Source organism: Apus apus, chromosome W, assembly GCF_020740795.1.
Source record: "Apus apus isolate bApuApu2 chromosome W, bApuApu2.pri.cur, whole genome shotgun sequence".
Taxonomy (NCBI): Eukaryota; Metazoa; Chordata; class Aves; order Apodiformes; family Apodidae; genus Apus; species Apus apus.
In genome coordinates this window covers 10535174-10553833 of record NC_067311.1, presented here as the reverse complement: position 1 = coordinate 10553833, position 18660 = coordinate 10535174, and the positions used below count along the sequence as shown (strand labels likewise).

The window sequence follows — 18660 nt, the reverse complement described above, 5'->3', positions numbered from 1 at the left end:
TCAACCCCCTTGCCAGAGCAGGACCAAAAAAAACTGGGGCAGATCACTCAGAAAGGCATCCAGACAAGTCTTGAAAGTCTCCAGAGAAGGAGATTCCATAACCTCTTTGGGGAGCCTGTTCAAGTGCTCTTTAACATTCACAGTAAAGAAGTTCTTCCTCATGTTGAGGTGGAATTTCCTGTGTTCGAGTTTGAATCCATTGCCCCTCATCCTATCACAGGGCAGAAGTGAAAAGAGGTTGTCCCTGCCTTCTTGATATCCAGCCCTGATGTATTTATAGACATTAATTAGATTACCCCTCAGTCTTCTCTCTAGACCGAAAAGCCCACGTAGCTTTCCGATGGACTCTCTGTCGCAAGCTCATGGGGCTCATGGATGCTAATTGGCTCTGGACACCCTCCAAATTGGGGAGGGGGAAGTCGCGGAAGCATCCTGACTGCCGGTAGCCTCTGTGATGGCATTGGCTTGCGACATTCTCTCAAGTAGATCCCTATCCCTCTTGAATTGGGGAGCCCAGAACTGGACACAATACTCCAAGTGAGGTCTCACCAGGGCCAAGTACAGGGGGAGGAGAACCTCCCTTGATCTGCTGGACACACTCCTCTTAATGCACCCCAAGATACCATTGGCCTTCTTCACAAGGGCACATTGTTGTCCCATGGATAACTTGTTGTCTACCAGGACTCCAAGGTCCTTCTCCACAGAGCTGATCTCTAGCAGATTACCTCCTAGCCTGTACTGGTGCATTTTGTTGTTCCTTCCCAGGTGCAGGACTCTGCATTTGCTCTTGTTGAACCTCGTTATGCTCCTCTTTGCCCAGCTCTCCAGCCTGTCCAAATCTTGCTGAGTGGCTGCACAGCCTTCAGGTGAATCAGCCAATCCTCCCAGCTTCATGTCATCAGCAAACTTGCTGAGAAGACACTCTGTCCTGTCATCAAGGTCACTGACGAAGATGTTGAAGAGGACTGGACCCAGCACTGATCCCTGAGGGACTCCACTAGTTACAGGTCTCCAGCTGGACTCTGCACCACCACTCTTTGGGCTCTATTGTGCAGCCAGTTCTTGTCAACGTTTGACTCAGTTTGACAACAATGCTCTCGATCCCCTCCCCCTCCCACCCAGGTAGGGAAAGAGAGAGAGAAAAAAAGAGAGAGACTTGGCTAGATTGAAAACTGAACCGTGCAACTTTATTTAGAATACTAATACGTGATATAAGAGTGCATATATATATATATATATATATATATATATATATATATATATATGTGATTATACAAAGGTGTGGTACAAGCCTCTTGCCTCCCCCCAGCAACTCCCACAGCACTTCCCTCAGACGAGACAATTCCGAGGAATCCCGAAGCTGCTCCTGGAGAAAGGCAGAGAGTTACGAGGGTCAGGAGGGCTTGAGGTCGATGGTTCGACGATGATGGGCAGATGGTGTTTTTCCCAGACGCCGGCCACGAACAAAAGAAAAAGAGAGAGAAGAAGGAAGGCAGACAGAGAGGCGAAGCGAAGCAGCGAGAGAGCGAAGCAGGAAGGAAGGAAGTTTTCTTCTGTCATCTCCGACCTTCCCCCGAGCCTACGTAGATATATGGAATGAAATATCTCTGGCCAGTTTTGCTGTTCGTCTAACCCAGCCTCCCACGAGGGGGGCCACAAATCCCCCCGCAGTGTCTGAGCCGGCAGAGCAAAGGCACGACCTTGAGGGCCCAGCAATTACAAAAACATTCCAGTGTCTTATCAACCTAGCAGAACACGCAGTTGCTAGTTGAAGAAAGCTCACTGAAATGAAAAAAGGAATCATAAAAAAGAAAAACTGGCTTCATCCTGGCTCAAAGCAGGACATTCCATCCCTTATTCCATACCATACATTACGTACAGGCTCTATACCTTACCAGATGTTAAATCAAGGATTCTCTCCCAACGTCAAATTACCCTGAGGTACATATTGTACCTCACCATCCTCCATCATCACACACCAGGTATGTCCAGGTCCCTGAGCAAAAGCAATACCCCGGACAGGTTTACCTTTGCCTGAAGCAGGATAGATCCAGACACTTTTACCCAACAAGTTTTTTCACATGACACAGGGACTTTATCCCCATCTGTAGTATGCAAAAGTTCTGATTGAGCAGCCCCAGCCCGATTGATGGATCCCCTGGTATTAACTAACCAGGTGGCCTTTGCCAAATTTTTATCCCAGTTTCTGAAAGTTCCACCCCCCATTGCCTTTAGGGTAGCTTTCAACAGACCATTGTACCTTTCAACTTTCCCTGAGTCCTGTGCATAGTATGGGATATGGTAGATCCACTCAATACCATGCTCTTTAGCCCAATCAGTAACAAGACTATTTTTAAATGGGTCCCATTATCTGACTCAATTCTCTCTGGAGTACCATGTCTCCACAGAATTTGCCTTTCAAGACCCAAGATAGTATTCCTGGCTGTGGCATGAGGCACAGGATATGTCTCCAACCATCCTGTACTTGTCTCCACCATTGTAAGCAAACCTGGCGCTTACCCTGGCAGCTCTGAGGCAGTGTGATGTAGTCAACTTGCCAGGCCTCCCCAAACCTGTACTTTGACCACCTCCCCTCATACCACAACGGTTTCAACCGTCTTTCCTGTTTAATTGCAGCACACGTTTCACAGTCGTGGATCACCTGTGCAATAGTGCTCATGGTTAGAACCACCCCTCGGTCACGAGCCCATTTGTATGCTGCATCTCTGCCCTGATGACCTGAAGCATCACGGGCCCACCGAGCCAGAAAAAGCTCACCCTTGTGTTCCCAGTCTAAGTCTACTTGGAACACTTGAGCAGCCTCATCTGCTCGTTGGTTGTGTTGATGTTCCTCAGTGGCTCGACTCAGAGGCACGTGTGCATCTACATGACGCACTTTTACCACCAATTTCTCTATTCGAGCTGCAATGTCCTTCCACAGGTCAGGAACCCAAATAGGTTTACCCTTTCTCTGCCAGTTGTTTTGCTGCCACTGCTTTAGCCAACCCCACAAGGCATTTGCTGCCATCCAGGAGTCAGTGTAAAGATAGAGTCTCGGCCACCCCTCTCCCTCAGCAATATCCAAGGCCAGCTGGATGGCTTTGACCTCTGCAAACTGACTTGATTCACCTTCTCCTTCAGCTACTTGAGCAACCAGTCATGTAGGAATCCACACGGCAGCTTTCCACTTTCGGTGGTTCCCTACAAGACGACAGGAGCCATCGGTGAAAAGGGCAAACTGTTTCTCAGTCTCTGGTAGATGATCATATGGTGGAGCTTCTTGAGCTCGTTTCACCACTTCTTGTGGTGGCATTCCAAAGTGGGTGCCCTCTGGCCAGTTTGTAATTGCTTCCACAATACCTGGACGATTAGGTTTCCCTATTCGAGCTCGCTGGGTGATTAAAGCAGTCCATTTGCTCCAAGTCACATCGGTGGCATGATGAATAGGAGAGATGTTATTCTGGAACATGAATCTTAGCACTGGTAATCTGGGTGCCAGGAGAAGCTGCGCTTCAGTGCCGATCACTTCTGAAGCAGCTCTAACTCCTTCGTATGCTGCAAGTATCTCCTTCTCAGTTGTTGTATAGTTGGCCTCGGAACCTCTGTAGCTCCTGCTCCAGAATCCCAAGGGTCGACCTCGAGTCTCCCCTGGTGCTTTCTGCCAGAGGCTCCAATTGGGACCATTGTGTCCAGCTGCGGTGTAGAGCACGTTCTTGATGTCTGGCCCCGTTCAAACTGGTCCAAGGGCCTTTGCCTGCACAATCTCTTTTTTAATCTGCTCAAAAGCTTTCTGTTGGTCAGGACCCCATTTAAAATCATTCTTCTTTCGGGTCACCTCATAGAGGGGTTTCACAATTTCACTGTAACATGGAATATGCATTCTCCAGAAACCAACAGTACCTAAAAAGGTTTGTGTGTCCTTTCTAGTTGATGGCGGGGCCATAGCTGTTACTTTATTAATCACATCCATTGGGATCTGGCGACGACCATCTTGCCACTTGATTCCCAGGAATTGGATCTCTCGTGAAGGTCCCTTCACCTTACTTCTTTTCACAGCAAAACCAGCATCCAGAAGAATTTGGATGACCTTTTTACCTTTCTCAAAAACTTCTTCTGATGTGTCACCCCACACAATGATGTCATCAATGTACTGTAGGTGTTGTGGAGCTCCACCCTTCTCCAGTGCAGCATGAATCAGTAAATGGCAAATGGTTGAGCTGTGTTTCCACCCCTGGGGCAGTCGATTCCAGGTGTATTGGACTCCCCTCCAGGTGAAAGCAAACTGTGGCCTGCACTCTGGTACTATAGGAATAGAGAAGAATGCATGTGCAATGTCAATAGTGGCATACCACCTAGCTGCTTTCGACTCCAGCTCATAGTGAAGTTCTAGCATGTCCAGCACAGCAGCACTGAGCGGTGGTGTCACCTCATTCAGGCCACGATAGTCCACTGTCAGCCTCCACTCGCCATCAGGCTTTCGCACTGGCCAGATAGGACTGTTGAAGGGTGAATGGGTCCTGCTGATCACACCTTGGCTTTCCAATTGCCGGATCAGCTTGTGAATAGGGACCACCGAATCTCTGTTGGTGCGATACTGCCGTCTGTGCACCGTTGAAGTGGCAACTGGCACCTGTTGATCCTCAACCTTCAGCAACCCCACTACAGAAGGATCATCTGAAAGGCCAGACAAAGTACGCAGCTGTTCAGTGTCCTCAATCTCTACAGCCGCTATACCAAAGGCCCACCGGTACCCTTTCGGGTCACGGAAGTATCCTTTCCTAAGATAATCTATGCCAAGGATGCACGGAGCATCTGGGCCAGTCACCATAGGGCGCATCTGCCACTCCTCACCAGTAAGGCTCACATCAGCCTCCACAACAGTCAGCTGTTGAAAGCCTCCTGTCACTCCAGAGATAGTGACGGAGTCTGTTCCCTCATGATTCGACGGCACCAGTGTGCACCCGTGTCCACCAAAGCTCTATATTTTTGTGGTTCTGATGTGCCAGGCCATCGAACCCACACAGTCCAATAAACTCGGTTATCCCTTTCCTCCTCCTGGCCGGAGGCAGGGCATCTCTAAGGCTGAGCATTAGAACTCGATGAACCATCCTGATTATTGACCAATGCAACCTTCCTCTTGGAAGAACCATCTCCTGGTTTTGTTCTGTTTAGTAGCTCTTGCACACGCAACTGGAGAATATCAGTGGCTTTCTTGTCCCAGACTCTCATGTCCTCTTTAAAATAATTTTTCAAGAGAGACCACAGGTGGTGTCGCAGTGAGTCCTGTCTTCCTCGCTGCTGTCTCGTAGCAGGACATCTCATTAATTGCTGCAACACGTGGCCAGTCGTCTCTAGGGAGAATCTGGGGTTTACTTCCCCATCCATTTGGCATCCTATTCTTTCTGTCAGTCACATTTTCAATGGCTGAGGTTTGGAACTGAAGGGAATCAGAGATGATGTCTCCATACTGTCGTGCTTTGAAAGCCACCTCACGCACAGTTGGTCTTGCGCCTTCATTAAAGCATCCCATGAAGGAGAATATATGGGCATGTGCTGCTGGCACAGCTTGAGCAAATCTCCGGAACATCGGTGTGTCACACTCAACATCATCAGGATTTGTAAGTCCATCTTTATCATAGATCACTTCTCGCACAGCTATCTCTCTCAAGTATGTGATGGCTTTCTCAAGAGTGGGTGTTCTGCTCCGGCGCCATTCGATGTCACCCTTGTGGGGGTATCTCTCTCTCACAGCTGAAAGGAGTCGGTCCCACAGGGTGGTAGTTCCCACCTTATTACTAAGTGCTCTGTCAATACCAGCATCTCTGGCCAGGGATCCCAACTGCTTGGCTTCTCTCTCGTCCTCGTTGTGGGTTTCAGCACCACTATCAAAGCATTGGAGCAACCATGGAACAATTCCCTCACCCTCAATGTGGTTAAAGTCCTTTCTCATGAGGTGCAGTTCTTTCATAGAGTAAGGATGGAAAAGGTCGTCGTCGTCATCGTCGTCGTCGTCATCATCTGATTGAGGAGGGCCTGCTGTCTCTTTATCTGTTTGAGAGTGGTCTGTTTTTTTATATGTTTGAGAGGCACCCGCTCCATCAACTGTATTAGAATTCTCTTCTTCCTCACCCTCACCTTCTGCTGCTTTAAGGAACTCTGGATATCTCAGACGGGAGCGGGTGAAAAGGGTGGAGCGCTTTGCCTTTGCCTTGCTCCTGGTCACAGGATCAACTAGCCTGATTTGCGATGGATCAGACTCTATCTCTGTAGGAGCACTTGTTTTTGTAGCAGTAGGAGTGGTGGCATTGGCAGCAGTGGTGTTGGCAGCAGCAGTGGCAGCAACATTGCCTATGGGGGAATGGCAGTGAGCAGAACAGCATCTGGCCCTACGCATCCACATTGCATTATAAACATTCAGCAAAAACATCCCTACTGTGACAATGCTATTCAGATCAAGAGCTGGGAGATACAACTTGAAAGAAAACAGAGGTTTAAAGTAGGACCAGCTAGGACTTGTACTGTGGCTGTACATATACAGTGCCCCCATAAAGAACAGTATCATAATCCCTAAAATGACCAAGCCAGTGATTATACGGTTGATAATGGCTGCAGTTCTATCAATAAACCATAAAACGATCACAAGAGCAGCCACAAAAAGCAGAATGCTCTCGGCTGCATACCACATGTACAGCTGCAGGCTTGAAAGAAAATCCAGTAGATTCATTGCAGTAAATGTCTGCTCAGTTTTCAATCCATCAGGAAATTCAGCAAAATTGCTTGCCATTGCCATGTGAGGGATTTCTCCCATCAGAGATTGAATTTGTAATCTGGGCTTAAAATTCGAGCCCCACGTTTGGCCCCAATAAATTGTTGTCAACGTTTGACTCAGTTTGACAACAATGCTCTCGATCCCCTCCCCCTCCCACCCAGGTAGGGAAAGAGAGAGAGAAAAAAAGAGAGAGACTTGGCTAGATTGAAAACTGAACCGTGCAACTTTATTTAGATATAAGAGTGTATATATATATATATGTGATTATACAAAGGTGTGGTAGAAGTCTCTCGCCTCCCCCCCACCCCCAGCAACTCCCACCACACTCCCCTCAGATGAGACAGTTCCAAGGAATCTCGAAGCTGCTCCTGGAGAAAGGCAGAGAGTTACGAGGGTCAGGAGGGCTTGAGGTCAATGGGTCGACGATGATGGGCAGATGGTGTTTTTCCCAGACGCCGGCCACGAACAAAATAAAGAGAAAGTTCTTAATCCATCTCACTGTCCATTCCTTTTTCCCACATATTCTGAGCTTGCTCACAAGGATGTTATGGGAGTCTGTGTCAAAAACCTTGCTAAGGTCAAGGTAGACTACATCCGCTGGTCTCCCTGCATCTATCCATTCAGTCACAACATCACAGAAGGCTGTCAGATTAGTCAAACAAGATTTCCCCTTGGTAAATCCATGCTGACTGCTCCTGATAACCTTCTTTGCTTCCACGTGCTTCAAGATGACCTCCAAAATGAGCAGCTCCGTCTTTTTTCCAGGAATGGCAGTGAGGCTGACTGGTCTGTAATTGCCTGGATCTTCCTTCTTGCCCTTTTTGAAGACTGGAGTGACATTGGCCTTCCTCCAGTCCTCAGGCGCCTCTCCTGTTTGCCGTGATCTTTCGAAAATGATGGAGAGTAGTAGGGCGATAACATCAGCCAGCTCTCTCAACACTCGTGGGTGCATCTCATAAGGGCCCATGGACTCGTGCACATTCAGTTTACATAACTGATCTCTGAGCCACTCTTCATTGACTAGTGGAGGGTCTTCCCTCCTCCAGGCTTCCTCTCCTATATCCAGGGTCTGAAGCTCATAAGGGCTGGTCTTAGTAAAGACTGAATCAAAGAAGGCATTCAGCAACTCTGCCTTCTCTGCATCCTCTGTTATCAGGGCTCCCACCTCATTCAGCAGTGGGCCCACATTTTCCCTATTCATCCTTTTACAACTGATATATTTGAAGAAGCTCTTTTTGTTCTCCTTTACTAGTTTGAACTAGTTTGAAGTTCCCAGATGCATATCAACTTTAAAAATCCAGGACAGTGCTGGAAATACATAAATGAAAACTTTGGAACCTGATTTTGAGCACTTGTATTTTAAGTTTTATCCATGCATTTTAATTAATGTGGATATTCTTTGCTAAAGCAACAGTACAGGCTTGCTGTCCTTTCAAGGGGGAGAGAGGAAGTTGTGACCTGTAGAACCTGTAATGCTTTTACTACTTAGGAAAGGTTATGTTCCTGTACAATCAGAGCCTCTAGTGGCTTAACTGAAAGAATTAGAAATAGAAATTTGGAAAATATTTGTGGCTGAGAGGATTGTAGGCTTATTTACCACTCAGTAGTAAAGTTAAAATGCTTCTGTTGGTTTCTGACCTTTTTGATAGAATAACAGTAAAAGCAGATGCATTAAAACTTGCATTGTGTGCAACAAAAAATCCTCCATATTTCCTATGAAAAGTTTGACTGGTAGTCAGTTTCATGAGGTGTTGTAATCAAATTTTAATTTGTCAATGATATAAAATTGCCTGATGTAAGAACAACATAATTTTTGTAGTTATTTGTCAATACCATCATTTTATTTGCTTTTTTAGAACATTCCTGATGTAGACGAAGAAGGATACAGCATTAAACCAGAAGCACCACAGGATATCCTTTTTGCTATTATTGTGCCAAGTTATGTTCTGTTATTACAATTATTTGGGGGGTGAAGTTCTCAAAATGTTAAGTCAAGGAAGATTAATGACATTCATGCTTATGTTGCAACCTTGTAGTCTTATGTTCATAGCTACTGCAGAACGCACAAAATTTTGTCTAGCTCAGATTTTGTGTATGTAAATGTTAAAGGTTAGATCAGATGTCTTAGGAACTTTAAGAGGATGTTTTTTCTCTGACAGTAAAAATAAGAAAAAAACTGAACAAAAGCTTTAAAGTAACCATGCAGATCTTTCTCCATGTAAAGCTTTCAGAGAGTTTGTAAACTCTTTTAAGCATACTGAGTGGTTTTCTGTTCTATACCTGCAGTCTACCCACTTTTTAATAACACCATTAAAAAGTTTGGCAGCTCCAGCAGTCTAGAAATAGAATTTCTGTTAATTAATGAAGTATCGTGCTGTTTCTAATTGGTGCTTCTAGCTTTTATTGTGTTTTTAATTATAGTTTTGATATGTAGAATAGGTTTTTGTTATGAGGCCTTTTTTATGGATTTCATTACTTTTTCTTACCTTCCTTTGAAGAAAAAGATTCTTGCCCTCTTTTTTTCTTCCATCAGAAATAGAAGCTCTACTTGAGAGCTGGAAATAATTGCTGTAGATCTAAGTAAGCCTAATATGTTAGCAAGATAGCTAATTTTTGCAAATGTATTAACCATTTTTTCTGGGGACTACAGATAAAATAAAAGGTAAGCTTGCACTTTGCAATTACTTTAAATTGTGAAAACTTTTAACCAGTTAAGAGCATCTTGAAGTGAGCCAGTCCATCATCATAGCTTCTCTGTTCTCATCAACTTTGCTAAATATGACTCTGTTGCCCCCAGTGTACTGATAAAAATAGTTCATGTTATCTCTTATGTACATAATTAGTATAAAAGCGAAAGACTATTATCCATTTCTGGGGGGTTCCTGTTTTGCATATTTTTATGAAATGGAGTCAGGAGTGAATAATATTAATGCTTTGTAAATTTTTCACTTGGGTGTCCTTGTCTCCATTAACCTTTTTGTCATGAAGCAATGGAAAAGGCCATACATCCAGTGAAAAAGCTCAATGGTTTGCAATTCCTGTCAGCCAGGTAGTACTTCAGCTTCTGAAAATCTTGAAAGGATTCATAAAGTCATCAGTTCTCTTCTTCTTTTCCTTCCTTAGTCTCCAAGAGTGGATGTTTATTCTGTTGATGTGAACTCTTGACATGATTTGTTGGGGGACATTATTTTACCATAACGGCAGTCAATCTTAATAAGGCCTGTCTCAAGTGTTGGAAAAATACTCATCCTAAAAATTACTGACTGACCTTTCAGTTCATGATATTCAGGTCTAAAATGACCTTTGTCAGTAACCATTTAATAGACCTAATACCTCAGTGGTCAGCCCATGCCACTTTACAAGAGCCACCTTATTCATACAAAATTAATCTTGAAACTCAGTGATAACTTTCAAGGCAAGAAATCTTTTGGTGAAATGAAAAACAGTTTGCCTTTTTAAAATTTTCTTTTCCAGATGTGATCCTTTATGGGGGACAGATAGCCTGTAAGATGAAGACATTTGACTTTTTCCTCACCACATCTCAGGTTTTCTTTCAGTTGAATTGGATTTGGAGCATCTTTAAAGTTCAGGGTTTAAATCTTTGTCAGATAATAGTTTGAAGATATTTCATTCAAATGGCTGCCAAATTTCCAAGTGAAAATAATGGAAGTGAGATATAGAATATGTATGCTCCCCCATAGGTGGCAAAGACACTTTTATGTTTCAGTAGAGGAAAATTTTCAACTTGCTTCTTGTCAAAACAACTGCATCTTTTAAGACTTAGCATAGGCCTTTCAGAGCTTATGTTGAGCGCAGTTCCTGCGCATATAAAGAACCAAGGCTAAATTCATCTGTATAGTTTGCTTATTTTGACGGTTGAGTTGTCATTGTAATTCCTTTTTAGCCAAGGATGACAGTGATTTAAGCAGTTGATGGGGTTTAGTTTACTGTGCAGCCTTCTGTGTAGCTGGCATCCTTTGTTGCAAAATTTTCAGTGCCTCTGCAAAAAGGGCAAGTAAAAAATCCTTCATTGAGGCTTGCAAATAATGAATTTAACATACAGAAGTGTTGCTACTGGAGAATCTTTAATTTATATTTCAAATATGCAGTTTTTCAGTTATAGGATAACAGAATACCATTATGAAGATGAATGGAATATAAAAACTAAATTTTAACCCTCAGTTGTGAATTTTGGACAGCAGATACAATTGAAGTGTCTGTATAAGTGTACAAAGAGCAGCATTGTTTATCTGTGGTGTTTACTTAATATGATTATTTTGTGGAGAGTAATTATAAAACAGATAATACAGATGAATTTGAAGTATTTCCACCTTAACTGAGAAAAACATACCAAAGAGAACCATTTCTATTCATCCAGTGATTCTGACTCTGAAGACAATGAACCCAGGAGGTTCCATGTAGAAATAAAACCTGTGCAGTTAAATAATAGCTCTCAATATACCATGCCTTCCTTGGATGAATTAAAAGTATCTATAGGGAACATTGCTCTTTCTCCAGCAATATCTGTAAGTAATTTTGTTCCTTGTATTTTTAATGAATAGAGAAGAAAAGTGGTAAGGAATCTTTAATGTTAACACATATTTTACTGTTCAGAATTTATTCTAGGTTCAAGTTCAATTATTCCTTTTTTCTTGTACGCTAGGTCATCTTTGATACACTTTATTGCAATGTAATGTTAAGTAATTCTCCTTTTTCAGATTTTAACTTCACTTTGAGTCTTGGGAGTGCTCAGTCCTTGTCTTTCTGCTGTTGCCACCTTGAGACATTTTAATACATATGGAGTTAGCTGAGCATGGCTTTTAACATAGTTTACTCATTCGTATTAAATAATATACAAACCTTTAAAACAGATCATATAATGTGGATACATATAACTTTTACAGTGCAGCTTTATTGTATGTATTCTGCCAAACCACAGAATGATTCTTTATACCATGGGATGATATTCAAAAAAATAGTATTAAAGTATGCTAGTACAGTATTTAGATCAGAATATAGATGGCTCTGAATTTAAGGAAAATATTATGCATATTAAAATATTAATTATTATTTTTTTCTTTTCCCTCCCCACGTTTTGAAAGCAGAAACACAGTTCTGTAAGTACAAAATGGCTTTTTATTCATGTTTTTAGATTAAAACCAAGTAAGTGTAGTATATGAGAAAGTTATTGGGAAAATCTTAGGAATTTTTCTATTCTTACCTGTCAGGCATACCATGTGATACAAAAGCTGTTTAATTTTACTGGTCCAGCCTGTCAAGGGATTTAGTTGTACTGCTTCCTTTGTCAGCTTTGCAGTCTTCATTCCTGCTTTTTCTTACCAGTGTGATGGGCATGCACTAGTTGCTCTGTCCTGGCTCATGTTCTGGTCTTCTGCAAGCTCTGGAATGTTCTGCCTGACATTGAAAGCAAAATATCACATGGAAAGTTGAGTGGAAATAAGAACCCTAGGTCTATTAAGTGTTTTATTTGACAGTTGGTAAAATAATTTATTCTTATGGATTTGATTTTCTTCTGTTTCAGGCACAAATGAATCAAAATTCATCCAGTAAGTATGAATATTTAACTTTTAGTGTATTTATGTTAGATTTTAACATAGCATGAAAATATTTTTTTAAATTGTTGAAGAAATAAGCTTATTAAGTTTTTGTATTTTAAGTAGAAAAAATACTTTTGTTGTCAGTTCTAGCTATCTTTATGATATTTGCCTTTGAACTATGCACAGTAAATTCAAAGGACAAAATTATTTTACTTAAAATTGAGTAAGATTATGAAGCTTGTAAAAAAATTATCACTCTCAAAGCAACAGATTACAACTAGCAGAACTTAGCAAAATGGTACAGGTTACAACTGGAAAAACTTCGCAAAATTAGAAATTATGTTACCCTTATGTGCTGAGAATATGGTTAGAAATGGGGAGAGAGAGAGAGAGAGAGAGAGATGGAGACAGAGAGAGAGAAATGAAGAAAGAGGGGATAGGAAAGATATCACCACCCTTGGATCCAACGACGATCTCAGCATGACGTTGTGGTCCTTGAATGGCAAGCGCACACCCCGAGCATCTCAAGTCTGCCTTTTTTATGGCACCTTGCCCCACCTCTCCTGATGAGGTTTGGCCTACTTTGCATAGACTCAGTTTTGGATTTGGGAATGTTCTGGAAATGAGTCAGTGGGGCATGGGGGTCCAGGTGATCACTTGCCCCCCCCATCCAGGTTGACCAAGCAATGACCTTTATTTTCACGCATGTGCTCTGTCCTTAAACAGGAAAGTGGTCTTTCGCAAGATGGCACTGTGCCTCCATGGGGCTTCTCTTGCTGGCTACTGTTCCTTATCAAGTAAGGACAGTGTCCCATTTATCAGGGTGGCTGCCAAAGGAGGGGCTCCCCTTTCAAGGACAGTGTACAGTTTATCAGGGTGGTTACCGAACAAGGGGCTCTCCTTGTGACAACAGGGTCCCCACTCGAGCACAATGTTCAGTATGTCAGGAGAGCTGTTTCGAGACAATTATTCATTCTGGGACTCTACACCTTCCACATGCTCCAGTTGTGTATCATCTACAAAACAGCAAATCACTCTCTCTCTGTTTTATAGTCAAAACCACAAAACATGGCCATGGAGATGGAAGATAGACCATTAGTTTCTATCCTTTAGGGTTTTTCAAAGTTGGAAACCCAACCAGGTTTCCTGAAGAAGATTATTGATGTAAACAGTATAATTTAAGGAAGACATTTCAAGTTAACAACACTTCCTCCTGAAATTATAGAAACATAGAATGGTTTTGGTTGGAAGGGACCTTCAATATCATCTAGTTCCAACACCCCCCCCTGCTGCCCTGCATGGGCAGGAACACCTCCCACTAGACCAGGTTGCTCAAATCCCAATCCAATCTGGCCTTGAACACTTCCAGGGAGGGGGCATCCACAATTTCCCTGGGCAACTTGTTCCAGTGTTTCACCACCCTCACAGTAAAGAATTTCTTTCTAAGGTCTAACCTAAATCTACCCTCTTCCAGTTTAAAACCATTACCCCTTGTCCTATCACTATCTTCTCTGATGAAAAGTCCCTCCCCAGCTTTCCTGTAGGCCCCCCTCAGGTACCTAAAGGCTGCTATAAGTTCTCCCCAGAGCCTTCTCTTCTCTCAGCCTGTCTTCATAGCAGAGGTTCTCTGGCCCTCTGATAATTTTCGTGACCCTCCTCTGGACTCACTCCAACAGCTCCATGTATTTCTTATGTTGGGGACTCCAGAGCTGGACACAGTACTCCAGGATGGGTCTCATGAGAGTGGAGTAGAGGGGGAGAATCACCTCCCTTGACCTTCTGGCCATACTTCTTTTGATGCAGCCCAGGATACAGTTGGCTTTCTGGGCCACAAGTGCACAATGCTTGCTCATGTTGAGCTTCTCATCAACCAACAACACCCCCAAGTTCCTCTCCTCAGGGCTATTCGCAATCCATTCTCTACCCAACCTGTAATTGTGCTTCAGGTTGCCCTGACCCATGTGCAGGACCTTCATGCAGTTTGCATAGGCCCACCTCTCAAGCCTGTCAAGGTCCCTCTGGATGGCCTCCATTCCCTCTAGCGTGTCGACCACACCACACAGATTGGTGTCATCAGCAAACTTACCCAGGATGCACTCAATCCCACTGTCCATGTCTCTGACAAAGATGTGAAACGGTGCCGGTCCTGGTACTGACCCCTGAGAAACACCACTCATCACTGATCTCCACTTGGACATTGAGCCATTGATTGCAACTCTTTGAGTGCGACTATTCACCCAATTCCTTATCCAACGAGTGGTCCATCCATCAAATTCATATCTTTTCAAGTTAGAGACCAGGATGTCATGTGGGACAGTGTCAAATGCTTTGCACAAGTCCAGGTAGATTACATCTCCCCTTGTTCACCGACGCTGTGATTCCATCATAAAAGGCCACCAAATTTGTCAGGCATGATTTGTCCTTGGTGAAGCCATGCTGGTTGCCTCTAACCACCTCCTCATTTTCCATGTGCCTTAGCAGAGCCTTCAGGAGCATCTGCTCCATAACCTTGCCAGGCACAGAGGTGAGACTGACTGACTTGTAGTCCCCTGGGTCTTCCTTTTTCCCCTTTTTAAAATGGGGGCTATGTTTCCCCTTTTCCAGTCAGTGGGAACTTTACCAGACTGCTACGACTTTTCAAATATGATGGAAAGCGGCTTTGCAACTTCATCTGCCAGTTCTCTCAGGAGCTGCGGACAGATCTTGTCAGGTTCCATGGATTTGTGCACTTTCAGGTTCTTTACATGGTCTTGAACCTGCTCTTCTCCTACAGTGGGCAGCTCTTCCTTCTCCTTGTCTCTGCCTTTGCCTTATGTGACTTGGGTGGGGTGGCCAGAGCCCTTGCCAGTGAAGACTGAGGAAAACAAAGGTGTTAAGTACCTCAGCCTTCTCCATGTCCCGCCTGACCAGGTCTCCTGTTTCCTTCTGGAGAGGGCCCACATTTTCCCTAATCTTCCTTTTATTTCCCTAATAATTTGTTTTAAATTCTCCTCCTGCCAAAGTAATGTTGCTAACACAAAAAAGGTTTTGGCATTATAAAAATCAAAGCCATTTTTTCTCACTCTTTGCTGTTGATTTTTAGACAATTTTGAATCATCCTCCAGGGCTTTTAAATCATGGCAAATTTGTTCCAGATTGCCCTCATCATAATGTTCCTTTACCATCTCAAAATAAGCAGTTGAGGGGATGTACCCTCAGGCTTTGAGGTGGCTGTAAAAAGGGGTCACAAATGGGAAATGCTTAAATTTGTCCTGAAAAGGAGATGGGATATGGATGGATGTTTCATCAGATTTGGAATGCAGCATGTCTAAGAATCCCATTATGCTCAGTGTGTGGCTCAGGGTTTCTATGGTATATCCCACTTCTGGCACCAATAAGAATGTCCCTGTCCAAGCGGCAACTTGGACTCAGATGGGCCCGAGCGGTTAGCCCTTTTGTATTTAGGATCCGCCCCTGATTTTGGGGAATGGCAATGATGCCAATGTACGATATACCAGAAAACCCAAATTTGAGAGCACACCCGCCCACATACAATGAAGACTGGACACTGAGATATGTTTTATGTGATTTAATGGCTTGAATGGAATCACAAATATGTAGGAAATTAATTCAGAATACAGGGATACAAGGTGTGTGTGTACAAAACTTTCCTGAGATAATCGCTTAGATTGAAAGGAGAAGAAAAGTTATGATAGAAAGGTAGTTTGTATAACATGCCGCAGTTTCCCTCTCAATAGGGTTGTGAGTAGATGTAAGGGCCATTTACGGTTTTATCCCAGGGAGAGATTGCACTTAGAGATAGAATAGAAATAAATATTATTATTAAAGCTTACAGTCCCGGCAGGCTACACGTGGTGGTATCTGCGGATTTAAGATGGTGGCGGCAGGCTGCAGGCTACACGTGGCGGCTGCTGGAGCTGTTGCAGGCAGCGATAGGGCAAAGCGATTTGCGGTAAGCAAAGCAGTTTGCAGTGGTGGCACGGCAAAGCGGTCTGCAGCAGCGGCAGGCTGCAAGCATCTTCTTTTCTTCTCTGGTGGAAGGAGGGAGAGAGACCCTTTGGGGAGATTTTACACCTCTTTTAGGTTTTCTAAAGGCAGTGGGGCTAGCAGGTACTGAGCAAACTACTCCTGCTTTTAGCCCTACTCCTGAGTAGTGATTTACAGCTCTTGAGTAGTGATTAACAGTTCTTTTAGGTTTCCTCTTTTGGAGTCTCAGGTGGTGACCTAGCCACTGTAGCCAAGATTCGTGGTTCTTTCTCCTCTCCCTCTTTCTTCTTTCCTCTTTCTTCTCCTCAGCACCGATGGGTGCAGGTACGTGGATCAGTAGCAGGCAGACCAGCAACAACTCTCTCCTGGGCCCAGCAAGCAGTCCATTTATAGCTCCTAGGAGCCTTCTGATCGGTTGTCACCATTTGACTCAGGTCCGACAACAATGCTCTCAATCCCCTCCCCCTCCCACCCAGATAGGGAAGGAGAGAGAGAAAAAGAGAGAGACTTGGCTGGATTGAAAACTAAACTACACAGCTTTAATTAAACACTAATGATATAAGAAAGTATATACAATTATATACAGATATGTTCAGGTATGTGCAAGAGCCTCTCACCTCCCCCCACCCCCAGCAACTCCCACCACACTCCCCTGAGCTGGAACAGTTCCGAAAAATCCCGGAGCTGCTGCTGTAGAGAGCGGAGAGTGATGAGGGTCAGGAGAGCTTGAGCCTAAGGGTCAACGGTGATGGATGGATGGATGGAGTCCTCCCCGGACGCCAGCCATGGATGGAAGAGAAGGGAAGAAGAAGAAGCAGGAAGGAAGTTGTCTTCTGTGATCTCTGACCTTCCTCTGAGCTTATGTAGATATATGGAATGGAATATCTCTGGCCAATTTTGCTGTCTGTCTAACTCAGCCTCCGACAGGGGGGTCAGAGATCTCCCCGTAGTGTCTGAGCTGGCAGAGTAAAGGTGCGACCTTGAAGACCCAGCAGTTAGAAAAACATTCCAATGTCTTATCAGCCTAGCTAGAACAGAATGTTGCTAGTTAAAAGAAAGCTCACTGAAGAAAAAAAAATCAGTAAAAAAGGAAAATTGACTTCATCCTGGCTCAAACCAGGACATCGGTGTATTTCTGATACGTTTATTTGCATATAGTTCTGGCCAATCAGATAGCTACTTTAGCTAGCTGCAGAGTCCAATCTGGGACTTAGCAGCAGTGTTTGTCCTCGACTTGTCCAGGCTTGTCCTTGTCTGAGTGATTTACAGTTCCTGGTGCAGCCTGTTTGTCTCCTTTACGTGGTGAATAGTTCTTTATGAGAGACAATTTTCCCACCCAGATTGAGAAAGGAGAGACAGATTAAAGAAAGGCTTCTAGACTGAAAACTAAACAGACAGCTTTAATGAAATAGTAGTGAGAAAAGAAAATATTTATAAATATATACAAATATGAGGAGGAATGTGCAAAACCATTATGACCCTCCCACCTCCAGCAACTCTCACTGTACTCCCCTGAGCCACAGGGCAGTCCGAGCTGGCAGAAAGGCAGGCAGAAGCTGAGAGTAGAGGTTCAGGGGTGTCACCATTTGACTCAGTTTGACAACAATGCTCTCGATCCCCTCCCCCTCCCACCCAGGTAGGGAAGGAGAGAGAGAAAAAAAAAAAGGAGAGAAACTTGGCTAGATTGAAAACTGAACCGTGCAGCTTTAATTAGAATACTAATGTGTGATATGAGAGAATATATATATATATGTGATTATACAAAGGTGTGGGCAGAAGCCTCTCGCCTCCCCCCAACTCCAGCAACTCCCACAGACGAGACAATTTCGAGGAATCCCCAAGCTGCTCCTGGAGGAAGAAGTTTTCTTCTGTCATCTCCGACCTTCCCCCGAGCCTACGTAGATATATGGGATGGAATATCTCTGGCCAGTTTTGCTGTTCGTCTAACCCAGCCTCCCACGGGGGGGGGGGGGGGCCACAAATCCCCCCGCAGTGACTGAGCCGGCAGAGCAAAGGCACGACCTTGAGGGCCCAGCAATTATAAAACATTCCAGTGTCTTATCGACCTAGCAGAACACGCAGTTGCTAGTTGAAGAAAGGTCACTGAAAAGAAAAAAAGGAATCAGCAAAAGAAAAACTGGCTTTATCCTGGCTCAAACCAGGACATTCCACCCCTTATTCCATACCATACATTACGTACAGGCTCTATACCTTAACGAGTTGCTAAATCAAGGATTCTCTCCCAACGTCAAATTACCCTGAGATACATATTGTACCTCACCATCCTCCATCATTACACACCAAGTATGTCCAGGTCCCTGAGCAAAAGCAACACCCCAGACAGGT

General features: G+C 43.9%; 1 protein-coding gene across 8 annotated transcripts in view; it reads left to right on the top strand.

The window, feature by feature from the left end:
* LOC127395163 (F-BAR domain only protein 2-like) overlaps positions 1 to 18660 on the top strand; it is a 148043-nt gene that overhangs the window by 81412 nt on the left and 47971 nt on the right. For all 8 annotated transcript variants that reach the window (XM_051641660.1, XM_051641661.1, XM_051641662.1 and 5 more), the window contains 4 exons: positions 8626 to 8683; positions 11120 to 11295; positions 11875 to 11886; positions 12312 to 12336. In XM_051641660.1, the coding sequence (XP_051497620.1) occupies positions 8626 to 8683; positions 11120 to 11295; positions 11875 to 11886; positions 12312 to 12336 (271 nt within the window). The remainder of the gene's footprint in view (positions 1 to 8625; positions 8684 to 11119; positions 11296 to 11874; positions 11887 to 12311; positions 12337 to 18660) is intronic.